General features: G+C 47.2%; 9 protein-coding genes across 9 annotated transcripts; 3 read left to right on the forward strand and 6 right to left on the reverse strand.

Annotated features, from left to right (window-relative positions):
- Window positions 1–496: 496 nt before the first annotated feature.
- Window positions 497–802, reverse strand: N7508_007838 (uncharacterized protein; the record flags this gene model as incomplete). The annotated part of the gene is made up of 1 exon (XM_058465902.1): window positions 497–802. One exon carries the CDS (start codon window positions 800–802, stop codon window positions 497–499), a length of 306 nt encoding a protein of 101 aa, XP_058317230.1.
- Window positions 803–4,648: 3,846 nt separating this feature from the next.
- On the reverse strand, window positions 4,649–5,548 carry N7508_007839 (alpha/beta hydrolase; the record flags this gene model as incomplete). The annotated part of the gene is made up of 1 exon (XM_058465903.1): window positions 4,649–5,548. One exon carries the CDS (start codon window positions 5,546–5,548, stop codon window positions 4,649–4,651), a length of 900 nt encoding a protein of 299 aa, XP_058317231.1.
- Window positions 5,549–6,057: 509 nt separating this feature from the next.
- On the forward strand, window positions 6,058–6,996 carry N7508_007840 (alpha/beta hydrolase; the record flags this gene model as incomplete). Its single annotated transcript, XM_058465904.1, has 1 exon — window positions 6,058–6,996. One exon carries the CDS (start codon window positions 6,058–6,060, stop codon window positions 6,994–6,996), a length of 939 nt encoding a protein of 312 aa, XP_058317232.1.
- Window positions 6,997–8,749: 1,753 nt separating this feature from the next.
- Window positions 8,750–9,802, forward strand: N7508_007841 (amidohydrolase family protein; the record flags this gene model as incomplete). The annotated part of the gene is made up of 1 exon (XM_058465905.1): window positions 8,750–9,802. The coding sequence occupies one exon, from the start codon at window positions 8,750–8,752 to the stop codon at window positions 9,800–9,802; it is 1,053 nt and encodes a 350-aa protein (XP_058317233.1).
- A 3,071-nt stretch (window positions 9,803–12,873) lies between these two features.
- Window positions 12,874–14,205, reverse strand: N7508_007842 (uncharacterized protein; the record flags this gene model as incomplete). Its single annotated transcript, XM_058465906.1, has 2 exons — window positions 12,874–14,063; window positions 14,112–14,205. The coding sequence occupies 2 exons, from the start codon at window positions 14,203–14,205 to the stop codon at window positions 12,874–12,876; spliced, it is 1,284 nt and encodes a 427-aa protein (XP_058317234.1).
- A 3,108-nt stretch (window positions 14,206–17,313) lies between these two features.
- Window positions 17,314–17,868, reverse strand: N7508_007843 (uncharacterized protein; the record flags this gene model as incomplete). Its single annotated transcript, XM_058465907.1, has 1 exon — window positions 17,314–17,868. The coding sequence occupies one exon, from the start codon at window positions 17,866–17,868 to the stop codon at window positions 17,314–17,316; it is 555 nt and encodes a 184-aa protein (XP_058317235.1).
- Window positions 17,869–18,438: 570 nt separating this feature from the next.
- Window positions 18,439–19,469, forward strand: N7508_007844 (uncharacterized protein; the record flags this gene model as incomplete). The annotated part of the gene is made up of 3 exons (XM_058465908.1): window positions 18,439–18,748; window positions 18,803–19,071; window positions 19,131–19,469. 3 exons carry the CDS (start codon window positions 18,439–18,441, stop codon window positions 19,467–19,469), a joined length of 918 nt encoding a protein of 305 aa, XP_058317236.1.
- Window positions 19,470–20,079: 610 nt separating this feature from the next.
- On the reverse strand, window positions 20,080–21,359 carry N7508_007845 (AHA1 family protein; the record flags this gene model as incomplete). The annotated part of the gene is made up of 4 exons (XM_058465909.1): window positions 20,080–20,098; window positions 20,277–20,935; window positions 20,996–21,078; window positions 21,137–21,359. 4 exons carry the CDS (start codon window positions 21,357–21,359, stop codon window positions 20,080–20,082), a joined length of 984 nt encoding a protein of 327 aa, XP_058317237.1.
- Window positions 21,360–22,074: 715 nt separating this feature from the next.
- On the reverse strand, window positions 22,075–26,110 carry N7508_007846 (uncharacterized protein; the record flags this gene model as incomplete). Its single annotated transcript, XM_058465910.1, has 3 exons — window positions 22,075–25,505; window positions 25,579–26,006; window positions 26,103–26,110. 3 exons carry the CDS (start codon window positions 26,108–26,110, stop codon window positions 22,075–22,077), a joined length of 3,867 nt encoding a protein of 1,288 aa, XP_058317238.1.
- Window positions 26,111–26,165: the final 55 nt, after the last annotated feature.

Genomic DNA, 26,165 nt, shown 5'->3' on the forward strand with positions numbered 1-26,165 from the left:
CACCAGTGAGCGAGGGTTGGGCCGAATAATGATAAATGATACCGTTACATATCATGGAGAGAAGCAAGTAGCAAGAGGCAAGTTCGGCACAGCTGGAGCTGTTACGACTGAAAATAACTATTTTGTCTCAAGAGAATGAATGGAAAATCAATTGGGATAGAGCAAGACAAACAAAGCCAGACTATAAACAGAACAAATGGATGGGTTATGTAAAGATGGAGGCAAGAGGCTCCATTGCAATCTCTCAGGCCAGGGACGTTTCGGCCCTATATCGCAGAAGGTAACCAAGATCGTTTGCCATCATCTTTACTAGCTCAATGTCGTTCCCTGTGCCTTAGCATTCGAACTCCACTTTGCATTGGGAGCCAGTGGCGATGCCAACACCGTAGAACTCAGAGTCATGTTTAGGCTCCAAACCTTCGATATGAGTCTGAGTACCGTAAGCACCATGGCATTCTCTAAAAGAAAGAGAAGAAGGTCAGATCAAAGTCACTCGTTAAGTCAAATGTATCAAAAGATGATCGGCGTACTTAAACTTGGTGAGATTACAGCTGGCCGCCCATGCGAATTTGTCTGTCAGTCCGTCTCCTTCAATGTAAAGGAGGTCGGTGCAGGCATTGCTGTCGGTTGAACCGATCTCGTTTCCATCAGGATCGTATAGGTGAACACTGTTGCTCACTCCTTGGGGACCGAGTCCTACAACAGAGTTGTCTGCCATGGCGCCGACAGCAGAGCATGTCTTTGCTAGGGTGGTTGGAAGGATAGTTGCTACCAACAAGGCGGGAACGATAGACTTGAACATGTTGATAGAATATATATGGCAGTGGATTTGAAGAGGTTTCCTCGGTATGGATGTTCGGTGAAGATGAGATGAATAGGAAACGATCCATGACTTGGGGGATAGTGCCTTTAAATATCTTTACGGCCTGACTATAAATAATGATTCAAATCTGTATTCAGCAGTTGCAAGGCAGCTAGAGCCTTAGTAAATAATGTGATGTCAGTCCAGACCTCTCTGGCTTACTACATGTGTAGTGATCGTTCCTTCAATCGATCAAATCCACTTTTAGAAATGGAGATCGCTGCCCCTTGGGTTACTTTGGAGCTTGGCATTATATGGCCCCTCAATCCCTCCAGGGAGTCGCTTAGAGAGTTCGTTATGACGCAATAGCGACATTAGAAACGCTACTGAATGAAGACGCTGTGCTTGAATTCATTTCCTCAATGCTAGCATGTCTTATAAAATCGACCCTAGGCTGCCTTTAGTAGAAACTAAAATAGAGACTCAAAAGTAGACCAATTCCAGTTTCTGTTTTTCTGAGAATTGTTTTAATTCAAGTGCATCAAATTGGCTTGCTGCGTGTTCAAGTCAATGAATAGGGGGCGGATTGATGTCTACATTGCCGTTACATAAGAGATTGTTCGCTTTAGTTACCATCTTAGAAAATGTAAAGGCAAGATTTACGCAACAAATGGCCCCCTGTTTACAGTGTCATGTGTATACCCTATGTCTTGAGCCCCACATCTATAGCCCCATATGCATAGCCCCTGCGGTTCTGATCCAATATGACGAACGCCAAGGTTTGTTATTTTTGTTTCAAGGTCATTATCAGTTGTGGAATCATGGGAGCTAGATCCAGGATAGGCTAACCTTCAGAATACACCGCACAAACAATAATATTGGCGATAGGCTAAAGTGCAAACAGCCACGCCATGATCATATGACAGAATTGTACCTGTAAATGCTTATCATGTCAAGGTTACCAAGCTGACTCTGCGATATGCAAGCTCCACAATCCGAGCCCGATCTAGAGTGGGTAAATGACTACGGAGTGGAGGAAAGAAATCAGGCCGCAGGAGAAGTGTCATTTCATTTCATATTGGACAAGAGCCTGCTTTGCTTCTAAAGCTAGTTACTCTAGTGTTTTAAATTCATAGGTTGAATACAGAGATTGTTAATATTCCAGATATAAGACCTTACTCTTCTCCGGTCCGGCGACTGTGCCTTGCTGTAGACTCCGTGTCATAATACGTAAATCTCGGATTAGCCTTACTTGGCCATTTTGCATTTCAGCCCCATCGTTCAGCCCAAGTAGTGATGTAACCGTATAGGGAACGGAAGCGTGCTAATAAGGGTGCGGAGATCACATGCAGCGTTGATTGGGCGAACATCTCACATACCAGAATAGGCTAGCGCATTCTAGCTCAGCCCTACATGTTGCGTGTCTGACTGGCCACTTCCTTTGCATCTCACTCCACATCTGGGGAAGAGCTGGTAGGCTGGCTGGGTTAGGTCCTGGGTCAGAACCATCGACCCAAAGTAGGTCATGCAGAAGTCCAGTGGGACCCCGGTGTTGTGGTTGCTTTTGATGACGGAGAAGTATTTGATCCTTTATACTCCGCCAATGAATAGTAGTTGGGGTTTTCCACTAGCGAAACCTGATTTGTTTCATGTGTTTATGTTTTTTCTTAGAGATTCTCAATTCAGAGAACTGTATATGCTGCATCGCTTGTTTTTTACAAGCATGGAATCCCGGGTTTCATTTGTTCAACTATTGCAGTATGATCCGCAATAGAACTCAGGGCAAAAATTTATCGATTTTCTACTAAGATATACTCATTTCGGCACGGTCGCCCATCAGTGTCCAATAGGTCCCACAGCACCCGGGTCCAGCATTTCATCTATCCCGGACAGGTATCATACTGGTCAATAAGCGGCCATGCTTCAATGACCTTGACATACCGCACTATTAGGTCTTCACGGTACCTAATCTCCTGCGCCAGGGCCTTTGCCGATGTACCTAGCAGCGTCTGGAGACATTCATCATCAATGACTACACATTCGGTATTTGTTGAAGCGATCACGTTGGCAAGGTGCAGAGGGCAAACGACGCTATAGCTTTAAGACACACTATGTAAAAGCCCTCGTCCTATACGTTGAGCAAGAAGGAGTCCTCGAGACCTATGATGATATACCCGATAGGCTTCGCGAGAATCTGTATGCTGAGGAGAACCAATGGCTTAAAAAACGGATGAAAGTATAAGAAAACCGTGGAAGTCTGTATCTGTTGGGTACAGCAATGTTCCAGTGCCAATGATTTCATCCCGCCACCACCATCAGCCCCATGTTCTCTTCATCACACCATTCAACAACCAATGTCGGAAGCAAACGGCGGTGACACCCCGGGCCGTACTTCAATCGAAAACCAATTGTTTCTTGTGTCCTTATACGCTTTCAACTAGCCCTGCAAGCCTTAACGAGAAGACCATAATCAGATGCTACCGCCCCAAGGGCTCCAAGTATCCGATCTCGGGTTGTCAGCATGCCAATTTCTTGTGTCTGTCGGATGTATCTGAGACCTATTGGAACAAACCCTAAGACCACAGCTGTAAGGCCGAGCTAGACGAAATATGGGTAGAAGATCGCAGGGAGATATAGACTATAAGTCGCGATGATATTAGGGCCCATTCCAGAGTAGGCTTTGAGAGCATATTGGTCAGGACTATCGCTCGACTGCACAGCGATGTTTATAATAGCGGGAAATCCCCCTGGGAATGGGTACTTTTCGAAGTAATGGACAAGTAAGGCGAGGAAATTGGCTATCAGAAGTTTTTGAGGCATAAGAAGAGTTTGACGATTACCACGATAGTACCTAATCATGATAATGCTAGATGTGACACCAAGGTCATACCAATGGTAGATGATTAGGTCTATCATGATGGTAATCTATGAAGTCGTATCTGTATGTCCTTAGCAAAGGCCCTTCTGGGTCGATCATTGTATGGGAAGAGAATGACATTCAGAAGTCTGTGATAGAGAAATAGCGAGTGCTTGCAGGTTCCCGTGCTGTAATTCAAGGCTTACCATACCGTCAATCCAATTGTACCCGGGGAGAGACAACAAAATATTAATGGATTAAGTTCTGACAGTCAGTCGATACTTCACACAAGTCCGGATCGAGTTACTACCTCTGACAAATTTGCGGTGAGTAGCCCTGTTCTTCTATCGGCGGTCGGACTTATTTTCCCGCGAGGTTAGAAACACAGTAGCCAGTGTTACCAGACTGAAGAATTTTGCCACTGAATCAATCCAACCTCAGGCGTCATATTCCTTGATAATTGTGGTAGAAAATGGTGTGGGAGGAACACGTACATTAAGTCCTTAAACGAGCCACCCATATTAACATCGTGTTTAGAGGTCCACGATAACTCCATCCGGAATAAATACGACGACTTTACGAAGCGTACGTCACACCGGTCATTAACTACGCTTCGGCTGTCTAGCATAATCCACTTCAAGACAAGACCTATCTACGGTACCTACGTTCTGTAGCACTTCTATAGCCATCGTTCTCGGCAAGTAGCAAAAAAACAATGGATAATGTCTAAATTCAGGTTGGGAGAATGATTCATAACAGCGAATCGCAGATGAAGCTAACATGTTGAATATGTGAAACTAAATGGTAATGGAAGGTGCAAACGAGCTTCAACATTCAAATTGAGGATCATATTTATGTTGCTATACATACTTGATTTCCTCCGCCCCTATGCATTTGAAACCGGATGTAACAGCAATTCGTAATTTTCCTTTGCTACTTCACAGAAATTATCTCGTGTATAATCGTCCTATCCTCACGCTTTCAGACTTTCAAACCAAGTGCTTCTTCATGAACTCCGCAACATCCTTCACAGCAGGCCCCACATAGGCTTCGTTATCATAAAAGTCCATATGAGCTCCATTAGGAACGATGTTCTTCTGAGTCGCGCCGCCAATTAGCTTATCCAGCTTCTCAGTATGCCACAGAGATCCAGCGTCTGAGCCAGCGATGAGCAGAACAGGCTGCTTGAGGAAAACATCCGCAAGATGGAAAGCGTCGAAGGTGAGCACGCGGGGGAAGCTAAGATATAGCATCTTATTTTCAGCACGGGGATGCTGTGCCCGCGGCGTAAGATAATAGTCACTAGCCTCCCTCATGTCTCGAGGGGTCTTGTCGTCAGGTTGAGGAGGCACATATGGCGCACTAGCACGCTCAGCACCTTTCGCCTCGGCTGTAATCTGGGCTGCCGCTGCACGCAAAGAGTCGACTTTGTTGGATACGTCCTCATCGCCATCCCAGCCTTGCCGCGCGGAGTCCCCGATGTTTACCATGCTCACTGTTGCAGCAGCCTTCAGTCGATGGTCCCCCTTAGCGGCGGCTATGGCGTAGCCGCCGCCAGCGCAGATGCCCAGGACACCGATCTTCTCCGAGTCCACGGAGTCGAGGCTCTGAAGATAATCGATCGCGGCGTAGACATCGCTCACACGTTCGTTTGGATCTTCAAGAAAATGAGGTTCTCCTCCACTAGCACCCTGGAAGGCTGCATCATAGACGAGCGTCGTAAATCCGGCTTCGGAAAGTCTCTTCGCGTATGTTCCTGCAGTTTGTTCTTTGACACCGCCGCCAGGGTGAACTATAACAAGGCCCGTTGTTTTACCAGACTCTCTAACAGGGTTAAAGAGAAGGCCCGCGAGACTGGAAGAGCCTTTTTTGATGGAGACTTTGGACATTGGGCAGGTGAATTTAGCTGAATGAGGTTGGGGCTTTTGAAGTGGTACTCGAAGAACAATTGATCATTCAAAAAGGTGGACAATGTTTGGTTCTTATGTTTTCTATGAGATCACTGAACAGCGGTCGTTTGAACGATCGGCCGATTCTCTTCGGGGCCGAAAAGATTTCGGTCGAAACGGGATTATCGAACTCATGACGTCATCGTAATATGCATATGGAAGTATCTTATTCTTTTCGTACCGGATCATACTCAATGTCTTTGTCATCATTTTTTGTTCTGCTGCAAATGAAGTGTCTTAGTGGGGGATTAAGTTTACCCTTTCTGCAGCACCGTGTACTCATTATTTTCTGCCCGAAAGCATTTCGGTTTTCCGATAGCCTTCGGACTTCACTACATCAGGACGTACATTTTTCTCTCATACCTCTGAACCTATAAAACGCGTAGGAAATCTCATCTTCAATTATTCCACAAGATATAGTGAACATTGTCTTATCACAAACTACTACCATGTCTACAATCAAGGCTGTCAACATCCCAAACATTGCTTGGGGGACTGCCGCCAACATTCTTTTCCCACCTAACTTTGACGAGAACAAAAAGTACCCGGCCGTCGTGTCTGCTCACCCTATCGGGTCCTGCAAGGAGCAAACATCGGGTAATATCTATGGGAAGTCAATGGCGGACGCAGGCTTCGTGGTCGTAGCCTTTGATGCGTCTTTCCAAGGTGCTTCAGGCGGCGAGCCCCGCTTCATTGAGAACCCCGAATTTCGCGTCTCCGACTTTCGCTTTGTGGCCGACTACATCCAGACGCTGCCTTATGTCGATGCTAAGCGGATTGGCGTGCTCGGTATCTGTGGTGGAGGCGGCTACGCGATCAATGCAGCTATGACAGATTACCGCTTCAAGTGTTGCGTTGGCATCACGCCGGTGAATTTTGGCCGCCTTTCCCGAGAAGCTTTCGGCAACTTCGATCCCGCTGCTTCTCTCGAGAAGATGGCGGAACAGCGTACCCTTGAGGCACAGGGTGCTGAACGCCTCGTCCTCAATCTACTCCCTTCAACCGTCGAGGAGGCCAAGAAATCGACTACGGATATCGACGTCATCGAGGCAACCGAATATTACAAGACTCGGCGCGGCCAGGAGCCTAACGGCTGCACCAGCGGTCTGTTTTCGTTCAATAGTGCCGCCCTCGGGTGGGATGCCTTCAATCACGCGGAGGTGCTCATGACAAAGCCCCTCATGGTGGTCGTCGGTGACAAGCCCGGGAGCTTTGGCGCCTACCGCGACGCTCAGGAGATTCATGGTCGGGCAGGCTCTAAGGAGAAGCATATTGTCGTTCTGCCTGGAATTTCACACTACATGCTCTACGACAAGACCGAGGCCGTCAAGCCCGCGCTCGACCAAGTTCTACCTTTCTTTAAGAAGCACCTTGGCGAAGCCAGGTAGATACAGAAATTATGTGCCTAAAGAAGGGTATCTAGTAATGAATGGTTCAATGAACAATGTTATTCATAGAAAATGTCTTCTAGAATGTACACAGCCGAAACCTCGGTTCGGATATTTCGGTGGAGAGTAAAAGGTATCCTTGTGCTTTATCAGGTAGACGTCCTGTCAATCAGGTGAAGTGTAAAGATAATAAATTGTCAAATAATAGCAAGAGAAAGGATTACTTAAATACAACATTGATTTCTTGAGAAGCAGAAATTCTTTTTTGAATAACTTTGTCTTTTATACTGCAGATGAGCGGTAATGAGAGGGTAATATAAAAGTTATAGTATTAACGGAACGAACATAATGAATGTGCACAAAGATGATACAATGTATTGACGTTCTTATGATCATACTACTTGTTGACGTATAATGATAGTCATAGTGTCTGCAAACATCGACGTTTGGTCGACGGATCAGTATTGAAATGAGGTTATGACGAAGGTTATCCGTTACACTAACCACATATCCTTATAAACTCGGATAGAGTTAAGACGAGCGGCGATCCCGCGACCCGGGGTGATTCTTAGCTAGATCTCACCAATTAAATTACGCACTCGACCTTCTTACCCTTAGCGGCGCGACCACAAAGCGGCGAATGGCTGTTTCCGTACTAGGCTAGACCAAATCGTTAGCCAACATAGACATTCGGCGTGTAGCTTATATACAGTCAATATTCGGGTAGGTGCACGAGAAGAAGTTTAGGGTGAGAACCACTCCAGCGTCGCGCGACCGGGAGCGAGAAGGGTAAGTGCTCTGTAGACGGGGTGAGAATCAGAGTGAGAATCACGAATACTGCCCTACCGAATACTTTACCCTAAAGATTTTTCTTCTGCTAGGCCATGCTTCGACTTGGTCATTATTGACTTTGCTCTTTGCCTCATAGTACCTAACCTAAAACAGCCCTGCGCAACCCGTGGACAAAGGGTATGCTCTGATCCACATAATTGGCAGTACCTCAGTACGTACGGTAATGATGAATGGTATTCAAACAGATATTGTATCGGGGCTGCATGGGCTATGTCTGTAGAACTATTCGCTTGCAAACAAACCAAGCAAATTAGCTTGCAGGTGATTCGGTCATTGGGAGAAATCATTTTATCCATGCGCACTTCTGCTCAACTTCCTGCTCAGCGAGCAGACGGACTCATTCTTGATTGAAGGCCTGGGAATACTGATGCATTGGTAAATGAACGTGATCTTAAGGAATTTGATTGTCTAAGCAACCGAGCTGAAACCTGTGGTTTTGATTTCCCGTATTGTCTTCTGGTGAAAGCAATGCCGCTCAACGAACAGTACATTTGCTGATGTCACCGCACTTGATGGTCAGAAGAAAATTGATGATTGATCAATGGTGAACGTTAGGTAGCGCCAGTAGAGTGCAGATTGAGTTTGATATCATCTCGCTCTCGCTCTCGCTACAACTGTCTAGGCAAAATTTGGGTCCCGACTTGAGAATCCTAGCCGCCGTCATCCACAAGTGATCTTCCTAGATATAGCTCAGAGATCGTGAGCCAGATCAAAGATTAAATCATAATGGACTAGTATTTCCTGCTATATTGCAGTCGTCATAGACTTTATTATTACCATTATGTCAGGCAATGTCTCAACAGTCTATATATCTCGAAGTCCTGCTTTTTGTGAACAATTCTATTATTCCAGACAAAAGCTGTTACCTCTTATTTTAAAAGTAATATCGCAATTTTTCAAGATGCGCGGAAAAGTATCTTTTGAAGAAGCCTACGAAATTCCGGCTCTGGCCGACTCAAGTCGCGATCAAGCCGCTCTGTATATTGCTCCTAAAGACCTCGAGCGGTATCTAAGTCAGATCAAGCAGCCCACCGGCGAGCGTCTTGATTTATCCAACCAGCACGGCATTGGATACACGATTTCTTCATTGACGGTCCCGGGCTGCCAAGGCATTACAGACAAAGCTAAGGCGGAAAAGCATGCCCGTGATGCAAATGACTGGATCGCCAAAGAAATCAAGGCGTACCCTGACCGGATGGGCGCGTTTGCTGCGCTTTCAATGCACGATCCTGCCCAGGCGGCGCAAGAGCTCGAACGTTGCGTGAAACAGTATGGATTTCACGGAGCTCTTGTGAACAACTGGCAGCATGCGGGAGCAGATGGAGAAACGTATCTTTTCTATGATCAGCCTGAATATGACGTCTTTTGGAAAAAATGTGTGGAGTTGGATGTACCTTTCTACCTCCACCCGGCGGCACCGATGGGGAACCATTTCAAACAGTTCTATGAGCAAAGAAGATATTTGGTTGGACCCCCAGAGTCATTTGCTATCGACGTCTCGCTGCATGTTCTGGGGTTGATAACCAACGGAGTTTTCGATCGTCACCCTAAGCTGAAACTCATTGTGGGCCACTTGGGCGAGCGTATGCCCCAGGACTTCTGGCGCACGAACCATTGGCTAAGAGATGTTGAAAGACCACTGGCTGAGTCACGAGGCGATGTCATGTGCAAGCAAGATCTTGTTTACTACTTCAAGAACAACATCTACCTTACGACTAGTGGCCACTTTTCAACTGAGACGGTCAAGTTTGTCTGTGACTATGTGGGCGCCGATAGGATCCTTTTTTCGGTTGATTCACCCTACGAGAAGATTCAGGATGGTGCATCTTGGTATGACAATGACAAGGAGAATCTGTCGAAGGCTCTTGGTGGAGCGGACAACTACGCTAAAGTTGGAAGAGAGAATGCGAAGAATTTGTTCAAGTTGGGTACGTATCACGACTCGACTGCTTAAAATGCTGGGGAAATTTTGGGTGAGAATCTCTTGGTAGATATAGTAATGATACAATTTGGAAAATTGCAGCCAGATGTTTGTAGAAAAAGTCGTCGTGAATATGCGGCTATGTCCCGCAAGTACTCGTTGCAAGGCGATGCATCGCTAATACTGTCTTTTTAGTTATTGCTTATAATATTGAGGTTCAATTGCAAAGACCAAGCCATACTCTATTGGTCCACCCATTGTGCTGGAGAATATTTATCATACTGTGATCGTATTCTCGGTAGGTTACATAACAGCATATATATCTCACAATACATTTCGAAGTCCTAAATCTTGCTGGATCAAACATGGACTAGCGTGTTTCAAGATGAGTTCGAGAAAGAATAGAAGAGGGTAAGGTCTTTGAAGTCCCCATTTAGTGTCAGAGCATGGTGAAACCACTTTTTTTTCCTTCAGCGGCCGTTTACAGATGTGAATTGTTTTTTATGAGATTCATTGTTTGCAGATTTCAGATCCCGGCAATAAATGGCCCGCATTGGGAAATTGACTAAGCTTACAAGCATATCCTTACTTGATCTCCTCAACTGAAAGATTGAAGCTCATGTCTTCGAGATATTTACAGCGTTAAAAGTTGCGGGAAAACAGGGCCTTCTCTCTTTGCGTGGCCAGTTCATAGTAGGGCAAAATGCTCAAATCAGACCTGAATGCTGATCTCGTTCCCATAACTCTGAAAAGAAAAAAAGTCTGACATTGATAGTAGAATAGGATAGTAGAGAAGAATCAGATTGTTGAAAAGCAAAGGTCTATCAGGGCCCCAGCGAGAGGACTTTAGACGGGATTATTTGACTGAGAGCTACCTGACCCGGACAACCTTAAAAAGATTATCTGGAAGATCGATCTTCATTGACGCACTTCTGGTACAGTAACTCAAGTGTATACTTACTTAGCATGTTCACCTAGTCTTTACCAAGCACAACACTCGGGATTAGCCCAAGTTGCAATGGAGACGTGCATTACACGCACGTGCCGTCAGGAACAAACTTACCGAAGCTCGTTAGCTGGTCCCTCCGGAGATACTGAGCTAGCTCTCACTTAGAGGGGCCCACAGAAGGGATCCAACAACGAAGCCGATGATATTGACACGATCAATCCAGAATCCGCTCGCACTGCCTTGGTGAACGGCTTGAATGAAACCTGGTGGATAAGTCGGTAACCCGTTAATTCTTCCACATTCCTCTACTAACAGCAAAAAATATAGACAATGAGTCTTTATCAAAGCATCGGACACAGTGCATTTGACCTGGCTATGGTCGTCTAGGGGCAAACTCATCTCATTGGGAAGGCTCTCCGTGCCGTGACACCACTTATGCCTGGGTAAACTCTTCAGGTACCTGATCCTCTGCGTTTCTACGGAATCGACGAATTGGAGAAAGGGTTCAGGATATTGCAAGGAGGAAAAAGCTCTGGAAAAGTCGTTTTTTGAGATACGCTACTACGATTTCATTGATGTATGCTTCTCTCCTTTCTCCGAATACTTCGGTCTCTTGCTAGCCGGTGATAGATCCTTACCTTGTTTCGAGCACCTCATACTTTCGATCCCAATACCACTTATATTATTTCTGGAGGTCTAGCAGGAATTGGAAAAAGTATTGTTTGCTGGGTCGTCTCTTGTAGAGCTCGGTATTTGCTTCTGCTGTCTCGGTCGGGGGCTTATAGTCGCTAAAGGATGGTTTTTATACGTGAGCTGGCTAGCTATTACGTCAAATCTTAGGCTCCTACTTGTGACACCACAATCGCTCAATACTAGAGGCTGTCCTAGGAGATATGTCGTTTACTATGCCCCTAATCAAGGGGTTTATCTAAGCCACACATGTTCTCCGGGTAAGTACTATATCACCTACCTTAGTATTTCAATTAGCTCAATAAACGATACTAGGATACAATATTCTAGCAGAAGACTTATTCGCAATAGGTTCAACCAACAGCCCCTAACATTGCGAGAACCTAAAACTATATCGGCTCCTACCCTCTAACCTTTAGTTCTTTATTATGCTCTCCTCTATCTCAAGTATTATAGGCAATAGAGGCAGAGGCCAAGCAAACTATGCTATAGCAAATTGTTTTATAGACGTACTAGTTTATCACTAGGTATCGCACGGGGAGAATCCTACTTCCTTGAACTTAGGTTGTTTTTCTTTGCACCGAGCTAGTTGCGCAATTTTCGCCCTTGAAAGACCGCTACACTTGTAATATGCCGTTCGTTCCCGTCATGGAGGTGGAGATTCACGCACTTCTGTCTCTTTATTTGGATCTATGCGCGCTCCGATGGAATGGAAAAGGCTGTCAAACAATCATTACCGTGACGAATTCTAAGGATGTGTACAAGCGCAACCCAGACGCTATATATTGGCTCGAGAAACCTACTTTCCGTCAGATCCTTGACCACGCAGAAAGTGCCGAGGGAGGCTCAAATAACCAGCTCTCTAGTAGTCAAGTCGGCAAGAGTCTTTCATGCGCGGATTCAAATGAGGTAGCGGGTTCAACTGTCACTGACTTACTCATCACCAAGCTATCAAAGACCCCGGGCTTCCAAAAGAGGATATACATAGAGAGAGATCACTGCATAGCTATAGAATTGATTTTCTGATCTCAGAAGAGCTTCGAATGGATCTTCAAAGAGCTAGATGTTGAGGTCGCAATCTTCGACATGCTCGGCGGCACCACCATTGCCGCGGTTGGCAAAACATTTGCCAATCGGGAAAGTAAAAGAATTGCTCTCGGTAGCCATGTGTAATGCTTAAATCGCGTTAACTACTCAGGAGAGAGGCGTTCAATGTATCCCAATGCATTTTTATGTTGACGATACGACTAAGGAAAGTACGACAAAGATGCTCAACATTAATTGATACGAAGAAACGAGAACTTGATAGTCATAAAAATTGGACTAGGAATATTCAAATACTCAAACGAAAAACACTCCCCAAGCTATCTCGGTTCAATACTCCGACTCTTCCTAGTAAGAGGTCGATCATGTTGAATGCTTCGACCGGTTCGACAATGTTGGATTGCCACCATCAAAGGATATTTCATTTCTTGTCTCTGCACATGCACTTCTGAGCATCCCAATCCTTACAATTGGGATCCTTTGGGCACTGCGGTTGATCTTTGCAGATGCATTTTTCAAAATCCCAGTCCTTGCACTTAGGATCCTTCGGGCATTGCGATTGATCTTTGCACATGCACTTTTCAAAATCCCAGTCCTTGCACTTAGGATCCTTCGGGCATTGCGGTTGATCTTTGCACATGCACTTTTCAAAATCCCAGTCCTTGCACTTAGGATCCTTCGGGCATTGCGGTTGATCTTTGCACATGCACTTTTCAAAATCCCAGTCCTTGCACTTAGGATCCTTCGGGCATTGCGATTGATCTTTGCACATGCACTTTTCAAAATCCCAGTCCTTGCACTTAGGATCCTTCGGGCATTGCGGTTGATCTTTGCACATGCACTTTTCATAATCCCAGTCCTTGCACTTAGGATCCTTAGGGCAATGCTGATCTTTGCACATGCACTTCTGGGCGTCCCAATCCTTACAATTGGGGTCCTTCGGGCATTGCGGTTGATCCTTGCACACGCACTTGTTCCAGTCCCAATCCTTGCACTTAGGGTCTTTGACGCAGGGTTTATCGTTACAAATGCATTTGTTCCAATCCCAGTCTTTGCAGTTCCAGTCCTTTCGGTCACAATGCTTGTCGTTACAGGCGCATTTTTTCCAGTCCCAATCTCTGCACTTGAAATCTTTGTGGCACACCTGCTTGTCGTTACAGAGGCACTTGTTCCAGTCCCAATCCTTGCATTTCGGGTCTTTCTGGCAGTGCTTGTCTTTACAGACGCATTTGTTCCAGTCCCAGTCCTTGCAGTTCCAGTCCTTTCGGTCACAATGCTTGTCGTTACAGGCGCATTTTTTCCAGTCCCAATCCTTGCATTTCGGGTCTTTCTGGCAGTGCTTGTCTTTACAGACGCATTTCTTCCAGTCCCAATCTCTGCACTTAGGATCTTTGTGGCACACCTGCTTGTCGTTGCAGATACATTTGCCCCAATCCCAATTTTTGCACTGCCAATCTTTGCGATCACAATGCTTGTCGTTGCAGATACACTTGTCCCAGTTCCAATCCCTGCATTTCACATCTTTCTGGCAGTGTTTATTGTTGCACACACACTTGTTCCAGTCCCAGTTCTTACACTGCCAGTCCTTTCGGTCACAATGGTTGTTTCGAGCTGTGTTGGTTAGTAAAAATATGGTACGCTCTGCTGCTGAAAACACACCTTGAAGAGCACTTGGATCGGCCGGTGCGGCGAAGACGTCAGTTCCTGACAGCAGCAGGAGAAAAACGCCTGTAACAATGCCTTGGATCTTCATCGTAGGTAGAAGACCGGCTAACAGCCAGGCTCAGACTCAGCCAAGTTGAGTGTAAAGGAACCTTGAAAGATACAATATAGTGCAGTCCTGAAAGATTCTCGATGATTGATGATGAGGAATATTCTGAGATCGAAATTGGCTGAGGAAACAAGGGCTTTTTATATTCGGACTCCATGATCAATTGAGCAGTTTGTTCTTCGTATCTCAAGAGACAAAAGCCCCTATACGATGCGAGCGACGAATTACTGTTTAAGGATGAGTTCATTCTAGACCTTGAGTGGCGTGACTCTAAATTTGTAAATGATCTCTATACTCTCATGGACTTGACAGTCATTTTCTGGCAATCATGATGTAAAGCGATCCAATCGGTTATGCGAACCTATTCACAGACACACGCCTTCTTTTTCCTACCACTCACAGACCAGTATCCGTGACCGAGAGCGAGGGATCAGATCGCTTTGAACAATGCTTCCTCGAAGTCTATCTCGTGGCTGCTATGTGGAGCATGGACCTCGATGAATCAATGAGATCCATCTCACATCATGGTCTCAAAAGACCTTCTGGCGGCCGCCATCCGAAATTACGAGATTATCGTGCTGGTTCCAGCTGAGATGCAGGCATCTAAAAAGAGTACTTGAGCCAAAATGGGTATTTTTCAATACATTTAGAAAGATCTAGGGCAAGATCATGAGCAACAGTGGTTCCGTAAGAACGTTGAGATACCTTGACCTTGTGGGCGATGCCAAGACCGCGATCGATGCCAAGCCCACCACGGAACGAACCCACTCCGAGGAAATCCTTGTCACGCCCAAGAAGTCGATCACCTCGTATTGACAACCATTGAGGCCGAGCATGTCTATACTTTAAGGGGATCTATTATTACATCTTTGACTTTTAAAGTGATCCAGCGCCTCGGAGAGTACCATCACCTGCAAACCCATAAAATGCACATAGTGATCAACACACAACCCCGGAAGGTATACAGGATAATCATTGGGTACTCGGAAGAAGAATAGAGAAGCTCACTTGATCGATGACTACACTATGTTTCTTTTGGCTCTTGGTTCACATCAATGCAAGTTGATGGGTTCAATGAGTTTGCCACGAGATTTTGAGTTCAGGCAAGATCCTTTTAGGGTGAGAGCTAGTAGGGTCGTGGATCAATGTTGACGAGCCTCTTCATTCCATGTTTATTTTGTCTCAGGGAGCCGAAACTTTGTTGACAGGGCTGGACTCGTATTGCGACCTACCTTGGTTATGAGAGGTTCTTGTTGTCTTTGGAACACGGTAGCGGAGCTGAAGCTGCCCAAGGCTTATTATATGTGAAGGAGAGTATGAAACATAGCCATTCACCACTTGAAATCAACACGACTTGGTGGAGGGTGTAAGAAATGTATAATTTGCTTCTGATAACTGATTCTGTGCGTGATGAATTCGATAGTTGGTGTTATTTTTTTGGGATGAGAGACCCGCATTGGAACATATCGGTCGAAAACTCCTGACGTAAGGGCGCAAGGGGCAGGAAAACAAGATTTACAAAGCAAGTGTCGGAATCTGGGGTATGTCTGGACCCTCATGCAGGGTCCTACAACAGCTTACGTGACGCCACGCTTCGGGTGTGACCAGTGATGACTTCAAGACCAGTAATGAGCTACAGTTGGTATACGGCGTTTTCGTTTCATTTAGATCCTGCTTTGTTATTCCCCGGATTAGTCACATCGGTAAGGGTCTCGATCTAACTGGCTTATCTGTTCAACGGCATGTGCTGTCCAAATTGAGGAAGAATAAGAGAAGAATTAACCATACCAGGTCGAAAATGTTTCGCTCTAGGCACATAGCTCCATGTCACAATTCCCCCGAGCTCACTTCGTATTGCTTTCAAGACATGGGATGGAGACAGTTCATGCATACATGTCCATGCTCGCTTCGGGTGAACATAAGCGATCGATGATTGTGATCACAACTAAACCCTTGGAGCGTCACGAGGTCATGCATCGGGGTCAGGGAAGTGAAGGCTAAAATTGCACAATAGTGCTGCAGATCTAAATCAATCTACAGGGACTCATTATGGCTAAATCTGACCTGGAAGATGTTGTTCTGGTTTAAATTGGCTCGTTCTTGAGCCTCTGTCTCGCTTGGCAACTAAAACCTCTCACTTTTTAACATAATGTAATTCCATGGGATAAATCACTACCATTTCGTATTTTTAGCCATGGGCGGGCAATTCGCTCAAAGAAAAAGGCATCTACGCTTTGCATGTGTCGTGCTGATTTAGACTTTTTGCAATCCAATTTGGTCCAGGACACTTTGACAAGTACATCGCAAGCGATTAAGAAGTAGTTGTCATACATCGGTCTAGTCTCAAGAGCAATAATCAACACTCTAAAAATCCTATTTGCGGTTATTTAGCCATTTCAACGGCTTTCTATGCTAAAGAATAGACTTTGCTTGTTTAGCTCGATCCACGGTTCGTCAACCGGACACCGTCCCCGGGTGGACGCCATTTCATTCCGCGTGCTTGGCAACCCAAATCGGATCAGGTGCTAAAATTAGCTATTCACACTAGATCGAGGGTGATTTCACTATATCATTGGATGTTGCGGGTAAGTACAGTGTCCAGTAGCTATGGAGGTGGATTCAAGGTCGTCGATGATATTTACCTCATGAGAGAAAAGTTTCCTATCTGAATGAATGGGGGAACTGCTATCGATGTTATAATACTAGCTTGTGTTCAAGTACTTTGCACGTTCTACACGGTGAAATAATTCAAAGTCAAAAGAAAGACGATGGAAAATGACGTATATCTCACTCTACAGTGCATACGATACTGTTACAATTTTGTCTGAAACTTGCTCAATGAGAGGGAGAAAACAAAGTCAATTTGAGGCTGGCGCATAGGAAAGCTCATGCAAGCTTGCGGCTCTCCCTGTTTCACTTGCTAAGGGCTTCGGAGATGGCCAATGTTTGCGCTTCGTGGGCATTTGCAGTCACTCAGTCTATGTTCAACTGGAGAAATTGTATGATGATCAAGGACAACCAACACAAAGATGCACAATATAGCACGCTTTCATGCATACGGGTCAAATGATGTACAAAACCAATGCCAGATCACAGAACAAAAAGAGCGGCAGCAACTCCGGCACCACCAAGCACGACTCCCTTAGCCGTAGCGACCGGCATAGCCGCATTCGTAGTTGGAGTCACAGAGGTCGATGCGGTACTGGAGCTTGAGCCAGAGGTTGCGCTCAATCCAGAGCCTGTGTCGGTGCTTGTGCTTGTGCTAGTAGAGGTCGCCTCATTGGTCGAAGGTCTTGTGTTGGTAGCAACAGCCGCCGCCGATGCCGAAGAGACTTGATCCGAATAGTCACTAGCCGTGAAAGGAACCAACTTGAAGCAATAGTCCGCTCCAGCCCATTCCTCCTCAAGTGACGTTGCAGTTTTTGTGGCAGTAGATGTGGTTTCCGTTTTGGGCGTCGAATCAACGACACAGCAGAAAGCATCCGCGTCAACAATTCTCATGTAGCCATAGCAGCAGCGCGTTCCTTTATATGTATTTGAGTACCAGTTTTGCGGGCAATCACTCGTCGTCGTGGTAGCGGCGAATGAGGGGGTGGCCGCGAGAGAGAGAATTGCTGGAAGAAGGAGAGATTTGAGAGATAACATTTTTGTGCTAAAGGATGAGACAAGGATACAGCCAAAAGGGGTGAAGATATGAAATCTAGGGAGTCCGCTAGTTTTTATGGAGGAAATGTATGCCAAGGAGCCGGGGTTCAGTTACCGAACACAAAGATGAAATAAGTGTCGTTCTGATTGGAATACTAACACCAAGCGCTTTCCTAAACAAGGAAACTAAAAGTCAATAGCGTGGAACCGAGACATAAGGGCTATCCAATCGGAATGGCAGGTAATTAAAACTGGGGAAGCGCGTGGGGGCCGCATTCACTTGGCTGTCCGAACTGCTCAGCAGAACTTCTGTACGTCGCAAGTGCTATTAACCAGTTGATCCTCTGCTCGCAGCTCTGATAAATTAAGGGGTGTCAGGATGATAAACCTGGGAGCATAAGTGTTGTCTGAGTGGTCGGATTCATGTACAAAGTACTATCTCCTAGCTAATGTACAGTAGCCGCCCTACTAATGCAAACCAATGTTTCATATGCCGAGGTAGCAGGGAGTCAGAAAGTGTTAAAGGCGGCATGCCGCCTGCAACTCTTCAATTTAACAGACAAACACAGCATGAGATCAAAGCCACAGCCTGCAACTGTACACGACGTAGATGACGACGACAACCCCATTCTGCATCGGAAAAGCTCAGCAGATCGAATTGGGAAGAAACGGTCATCCCCAAAACAAAGCAAGCAATTCCATGACTTTGGCTCGGATTGCGTTATCGGCGAATCGATATGCAGAGGCTCGATTGCAGAATTGGTGCAATGCCGCGGTCAGAGTATCGGAGTCCCCCTTACTATCTTCACTCGAAGTCAAGACACTAGCCCGGAGCGTAACGAGGTGCCAGGCTATAAATTCAGGAAAATTTTCGTTTCTGGTAGGTTGTTTTTTTATCGCAGGAGAATGGAAATAGCTAATCGTTGACGAATAGACGACCCGAGTATTCTGAATGCTAAAGCGACATACGATGGGGGTCGTTTAGCCCCAATTACGGTATTCATCGCTAAATTGGACGAAGAGCAATCCAATCCCAGTATATACATCGAGCAGCGCGTATTTCAGAGTGGACGTGAGAAGATCATAATTCATGAACTCCAATTTAGGGGCAAGGTCCAGGTCGAAAAGGAATACATCTTTAAAGGATGCGGTGATGAAGATTTACACCTTGGAAAGCGTGATCTCAGACTCAGGATACAAACAGTAAGTCAATCGAATACTGTCATTTGCCGTTTTTGGGGGATGCGCTAAATCGCATCTAGCTTGAAGAGGAAGTCTTCGAGGGTTACATGCGTCGTGCAAGTTACTATGGCTATGATACGAAAGATTGCATCTGGCTCAATAAACATACTGTGAGCAGTGGACTTGCCCATACTGTCCAGCGTTATGACGGATCAACCCCCTATCGTATATCGTTCAACGCCGATGATCTTAAAATTCTTCGAGATGCAAAGCTCAAGGGACCAAACTCGACGAATGACCCGTTTTATGAGGGATTGGAGCTTCTGAGGATACGTTTCAAAGGGCAGGGGGAGCCTACAGAGGACAACGGGCACAAAGGTGATCTTGATCTGCGGGTTATGTACAAGACTGCCTCCTAGACCAGTAGAGTTCGTGTATCTGAGGCTGTTTGTGTGATTTCCAGAATTTTTCGCTAGTATTTTCAACAAAGAATTCAAGAGCGCTCGTTCAATGTCTAAGCCGTAGTAGGCGCCGCGAAAATCAAGGGCATACAGCAGAGGTCATCTGTTCACGGAACCATCAAGGATTAGATAACTTCTATAATTGCTAAATCTTCCAAACAAAAAGTGTGCTATTTGATGCATGCTTTGTGCATTCCTTTTCCACCTTTTTTTTGGCTCATTGTTGAGTGCCTTAGGCTCATCTAGATCAGCCAAGGGCGGGGTTGTGAAAGGACTCATGGGCTCTGCTGTGGCTGAATCAAACATAATCTTATCTTCATTATCATAGACATAACACCATCTATCGTAGCATCATAGTGCCCAGACCCAACAAGAGTGCAACCGGGCCACGGGTGAAAAAAAAAAAGTGAAATATAAAGAAACACGAACTGTAAACAACATGGTAAATCTAGAAGGTCTTGCGGTCTTGCGGTTTTATCTGTAGCCAACTCATGTAGCCATAAGAAGAAAGACATCGAATGCATTGATTTGTGCTTTTCATGCCACCGGTAATATATCATGCAGTCGATCAGAGAATAGTGCCAAACCTATAGCAAAGAGAAGAACAAGCGCCGTTAGTAACTGATTCCATGGCCAAGACGATGTGGGAGGATAAGATCTGTAGACAGGGCCGCGGATTGGCAAAGATGTCCAGGAAAAAAACGAGGGAAGATCCCATCGATTCATGGAAGAAAGGAGGCAAGGGGAAGGGAAGAGGTTACATACCCGAAAGTCTGCTTAATGCTGCGAACATAGTACATGTCCCAGTTCTGCTTGGTGACATCTTCCTGACCAACAGGAACGCCAGACCAAGTAACACGCATCTGAGTAACACCGTCGATATCATTCTGGTCGAAGTTGATCTCCTGCGAACTGAAGTGACCCTCGGGCCACTGAGCCAGACGCCACTTCTGGACAATCTGCTTGGGCTCGTTGAGAGTCACGAACTCGCCGGTGACGTTGCCGTCGAAGATGGCGAACTTGCCGCCAACCTTGGCGCCCTCGAACTGGCGGGGAGGACCACGTGTGAAGGCAGCAATACGCTGGGGGTCGGTAAAGGTGCTGTAGAGCTCGCCAGCTGTGGTGCGGAACTCATCAGAGGCAGTCACGGTGGTGGTGTTCACGGCGACCTTGCCGGTCTTGGAGGTTGTGGTAGCCTGAGCGGTGGAGGCCTCGACGGGCTTGGTTTGGGGGTGGACAGAAGCCTTAGGGAAGCCGCTGGAAGGGTTGACGCCGGGAGCGTGCTGGAGGTCCTTGGCGTGCTCGGTGATGAGGGCGTTGGTGAACTTGCCCAGGGTAGAACGGAGTTGGGCGACGAGCTTTGTGCGCACCAGGTCCTTTACGGGCTGCTTGGAATTGGAGTCGGCGTGGTTTTCGATCTCAAACTGTTTTACGGGTTAGTTTTACGGGGGAATTGTCTTGGGAGACGGGGACAATGAACGTACGACGTACTCGTCTTCCTCGGTATCGTGGGCTACCTCGGGGATGCGAATGGTGCCGCTGACATCCTCAGCATCCTTGGTCTTACCTGTGGAAGCGTCTCAGCTGCCAGGTCCAGGAAAATAAATTGGTATTGGACTACAAACCTGAATATTCTAGCGACAGCTTGACATCGAAAAGAGTGATGACCTTGCCCTTGCGCTGGCTGACATCTACGTCGCCATCCATGGACAACAGCTTGTCTACTTTGGCTGACACGCCCCCTTCTTCGACACTGATACCGACCAGGTTCTGCTGCAAGTATTCCTTGGCCCAGCCCGAGGCATCCTTGTTGACCCAGTGCCAGTTGTTGGGGTTGTGAAGAACCATGATGAATTGAAGCTAGGGGAAAGAAAAAAAAATCTGATTTGGGGGTTGAGAGGCAAGATCCTCCTTTTTTATTCTGTGTGAATGCTTTTTATCGCGAATAGGGGAAGATTCTGTTGGAAACTCATGTTAGCCATGAACATATTTTTTCATGAGAAAAATTGCATGTGGGAAAGCCATTGTCAGGACCGGGGCGTATGTTCCCGGACGAAAAAGCGTTGTCCGCAAATAAGATGGTTTAAACCACCTATCTCAGACTGGTGCCAGCTGATGTCTCTTCATATGAGGCCAATTGGAAAATTTCGAGCTCGAGGGGCAGATTGAAATTTTGCCACCTCTCACTAGAGTGAAAGGAATTCAGGGGGGAAAACATGGTTGACACTCACAGTTGACGGTATATCAAGTCCAGAATCAGGGACTTGCGGAATAAGAAGAAAGAGAAAAGAAAATGAAGAGCGGAGGGGGAAGAAGCTATTTGAGCGCGGAAGACTCTAGAAGGTGCACGTGACTGTGGGTCCGCATTATTCACTATCGCCATCTATCACTTTCCAGAGTTATCAAGTTAGTTATGTCCAGATATTGAATCTTGTATATTTAGATCCGAATCCCTGAAGACCAGTCCAAAGCCAGAAAATCAGGTGTGCAGGCACTGCCAGAATCACCCGATCTATAACGAACGAATGGGGATATCACATAAACCAATAGCATAAAAAACACTCTATTCCTCCAATTGCTCCAATTCCTCCCATCCATCTTCACTCACAAGCTGCTCCTTCACACGCTCTCGGAGTCCCACGATCTGACTCCCCAGCGCCTCGGTCCATTGACCCTCAACAGTAGCAACCTTGTCCTTGAGATCCGTCGTAAGAGCCAGCTCTTCATCAGCACGAGTCATCTCCATCTCGCGACGCACATCCTCTTCCGTCTCTCCCCTTTTGATGCGCTCCGCTTCAAGGAGATTGCGGTTCGCTCGCATAACAGCAGACCGCACCTCATGCAAAAGACAGAGCAGATTCGTCTGCGACTCGATGAACTGGTAACTCGACTTCTCGGCATGCGATAGCAGCGTGTAGAGATACTGGAGCGGGTGAGAGTGGTAGCTCGGGTTCTCGTCGTATTCGTCTGCCGGGATCTGCACTTGGAAACCGCGCAGTTCCTCAGGAACCTGCTGCACAAGCGCCAAGAGCGATGGGGCAATATCCCAGAATGCGGATAGTTGCACCTCCACACCTCGCACAACGTTCTGCTCAATGACATTCAAGAATGATTCCAGTCGGGAAAGCGATTCGTTCTCATGCTCTACCCGTCTGTCCAGTGCATCCTGGGCAAAGAACGCTTGTGTCTCGCGCAGCTTGTCTTCGTTCTTGTTCTGTTTATATGGCAGGAGTGCGACAGCTTTGTACTTGTCATCGCGGTCACTGACCAGATCGAACAATTCGCGGTGAAGCAACTCGCGGGCTTCGAAGAGCCACTTTAGCTGTGTCAGCTTCTCTAAGAGTTCGGGTTTTTCGTCGCCTTCTTCTTGTGTTGAGTCTGGTGTATCACGTTGGGCGTCGTCGAACAGCACGCTGCTCAATTTGTCGATGCCTGCTGTTGCTCTGCTGATTCTGTCGGCAAGTATGACATGCATGGGCTTCAAAACAGTCTCTTGGTACGTATCAAGCTGACGTTTCACCATCGCTCTTTCACGTTCATTCTCCGCGACGATCATTGCTGCCTCGGCCTCGGCTGCCTCAGCGAATGTGAGACTTCCTTCTTGGATCTGGCTTTGGATATTGGACTTGAAGTGTCGATGACCTTCGTCGACTTGTATTTGATGTTCCTGAAGCATCCGTTCCACGTCGGCCTTGTATCGGTGCCGTGTGGTTTTTATCTCAGTCAGATCGGTGATGGACCGCACTGTAGTCCGATGAGTAACGAGGTCTGGGTGACTGTTATTCACAGCAGGATGATGGCGAGGATAGGGCGGAGGCAATGTAATCAAGCGCGAAACGTCCAATCTACGGCTTTCCGGATACTGATATCCAGTACTGGTAGAGTTTGCAGGAGAGCCTTCATGCCATCCGACTTTCTCGGGTGGATACTCATCAGGGCCATATTCCGTGTTCCCGTAATTCATGCTCACATCTTTGGGTTGTGAAGGCGTCAACTCCTGGTCCCACTGCATCGCCTCTCGAGGCAAGCCCATGTACTTGGACTCCCGCTTGGATCTTTGAACTCTCCTCTCCGCGCCCTCGCTGCTAGAACCAGTCTTTGACTCCCACCAGCGGCTTGGTGCACGACCCCGAGAGCTCATCTCATCATTGCTCATGTTGAGACTAGCGATCGGTGACAGACAAGGCTGGTAGTTATTCCACCACGCAGACTCAGGCCGACCAGCTCGGTTGGATGGGATATCCAACTTTGGCTGGGGCTTAGTCTTTGATGGCTGAATGACGGGCAGTTCGAAGAGATTCCGGCGCACATCATCCACCTGGAAAGTCTCCCAGACCTTTGCATATCGCTGGCGCCGGATCTGAGACTCGGCGAGGATATAATCCGCAAAAATCTTGAGCGCTTCAGTCTCATCTACAGTGCTGGATTCTTTCTCGATGAAAGCCCTGTGTCGTTCCATGGCATCTTGCAAGAAAGTAGGGTCTTGTTTGATAACCGCTTCCATTGATGCCTGCTGTGTTTGCTGCACAGGAGTACGACGCGGTGACAAAGGCTTCATCATTGACACAGCATCGTTGGGCATATGAAGAATGTGCGAGAGAGGGCGGTCCTCTGCTCCTCGTGACGGAGCACGAGAACGAGAGCGCGGCCTGACCTCCTTCCCAGAGTTCAGTGGAGGAGTCGGTAGAGCCTTGGGTGGAATCGCTTGGCTTGCCTCTTTAGGATATCCGGAAGATCCCTCTCCGTTTGGTGAGAAGGGAGGAGTGTGTGCAAATGCCGCAGAGGGACCAGCGCCAGCAGAACTGGGTTCTTGTCTTGGGGTACCGTAAGACGATTGATCCGAGAAGAGACCAGTGGAGCCCGCTCGGGACCGTGAGGTTTGTTGACCCTCCGAGCCAATGCTGCGTGTAGTGCGAGGGGTTTGTCTAGAGGATTTCGGATGCTGAGTTTGATCCGGGCTGGCGTTTTGGTCATGGATAATGAGATTTGATGGTTTGATCTGCTCAAGAGCATCGGCCCACGGGTTGCCACTCGTGGATACTGCACTAGTAACATCTTCATAGACCTGGCTTTGACGGTTTCGTCGTTCGATCCGCCTTTCACGGATGCCCTTTGCGCTTGGGTCACGCACTGCTGAACTGCGGAAAAGACCTCCACTCCCGGGTGTCCGTTGGTTGGCTGTATTATGAGGATCGTTTTCTGACGGCTCTGGTGCTTTAGCTGCTTTTGCTGTATCGACATACAAGGGCTCCGTTGGTCGACTGTTCAGATATCCCTCGTCGATCCAGTCTGCTGGTGTAGGCGGGATACTTCCAAGTCCTGTTCCTAACACTGGTGGTGCTCTCCTCGCCCGACCAGCAGAAGCAGACCCTTGAGGTGTTCTCATGGATGATTCTGACGAGCCACTCACACTAACGGATCTTGTGGTGGGAGGAGGTCCTGGAGGTGGTGGTGGGAGTGGCATACCAGGTTCCCAATTGTTATTCATTGATGGTGATCGATTCCTCGTCTGACTTCCCGCCCTCGATGATCCCGCACTATTCGGTACTGCCCCGGCAGATGCGGCTCTTCGAGATGCAGGAGGTCGAGACGGTGTCTCTAAGTGGGCCGGCGTCACAGAGATTTGCTCATTATAACCCTGGTCATATGAAGACATTCTGGGTCTATGATTTGGTGTAGCATTATAAGGCACACCTTGGTACTCAGATCGGTTTTGGGAGACAGACCTACCCCCTGGGTGTCCCTGTGGTGGAGGGGGAGGAGGCAGAGACTGGCGATGAGCCTCCGCGTTAGATGGGTATACCATGGATAGAGGCCGTGGGCGGTTCGCACGCCGTTGGTATTGAGCCGGCATATCAAAATCACCTTCTCTCGCGTTAGGTGGAGAAGGTGTTGCAGTATATTGAGGGTTGGCTGGACCAATAAAGTCTTGCGGTACTCGATTTTGGTTGCTGGGTGGTGAATATGGTGGTGGTGGTGGAGATACCGGAACTTCTACCAAGCATTAATAACGTTTCAACTTCTTGGTATAGCCCAATATAGTACAAGGACTAGAGGATATACTAACCTGGGTTATTACTCCTCTGCGGCGTCACCCGATGCATAGCTCCGGGTTGAAGATAGCCCTGGGTCGAAGGCCTACCAGGAGGCCCCCAGTCTTGAGGGTTGTACGGTACATTGTATGCATTCCTCGACGCCATCGACGGTGATGAGACCGACCTCCCGTTGATAGGCGACGGAACACAAGGCGACTGGCCGTGTGTAAAAGGGCTCGAAAGCGAAGTAGATGATAAAGGCGTTGGTGTGAGCCCCAGACCTGCCCCAGGGCCCTGATACTGAGGACCGCTCAAAGACGTAGTCAACAACGGCGGCTGTACGGCATGCTCTCGACGGCCTGGTGATTGCTGATTACTCGGACTACCAGCAGTCGACGACCAGCCGGGATAATGGTTGCTCAACGGCTGCTCGTCGGCGGCATAATTTGAACCCAACCAACTAGAAATGGACGATCAGTATGGAGTCGTCTCGTAATGTAGCCAGGGCATAAGAGGGTTTCAGAAACAGAAACACTGGCAAATAGCTAATGCGCACCTATTCATACTGGGCTGTGCAGCCTTTCTAGGAAGCAACCCGATCCGAAGCCATGGTCGCCGC

This window comes from Penicillium antarcticum (genome assembly GCF_028974205.1).
Source record: "Penicillium antarcticum strain IBT 31339 chromosome Unknown utg000008l_segment0_segment0, whole genome shotgun sequence".
Taxonomy (NCBI): domain Eukaryota; kingdom Fungi; phylum Ascomycota; class Eurotiomycetes; order Eurotiales; family Aspergillaceae; genus Penicillium; species Penicillium antarcticum.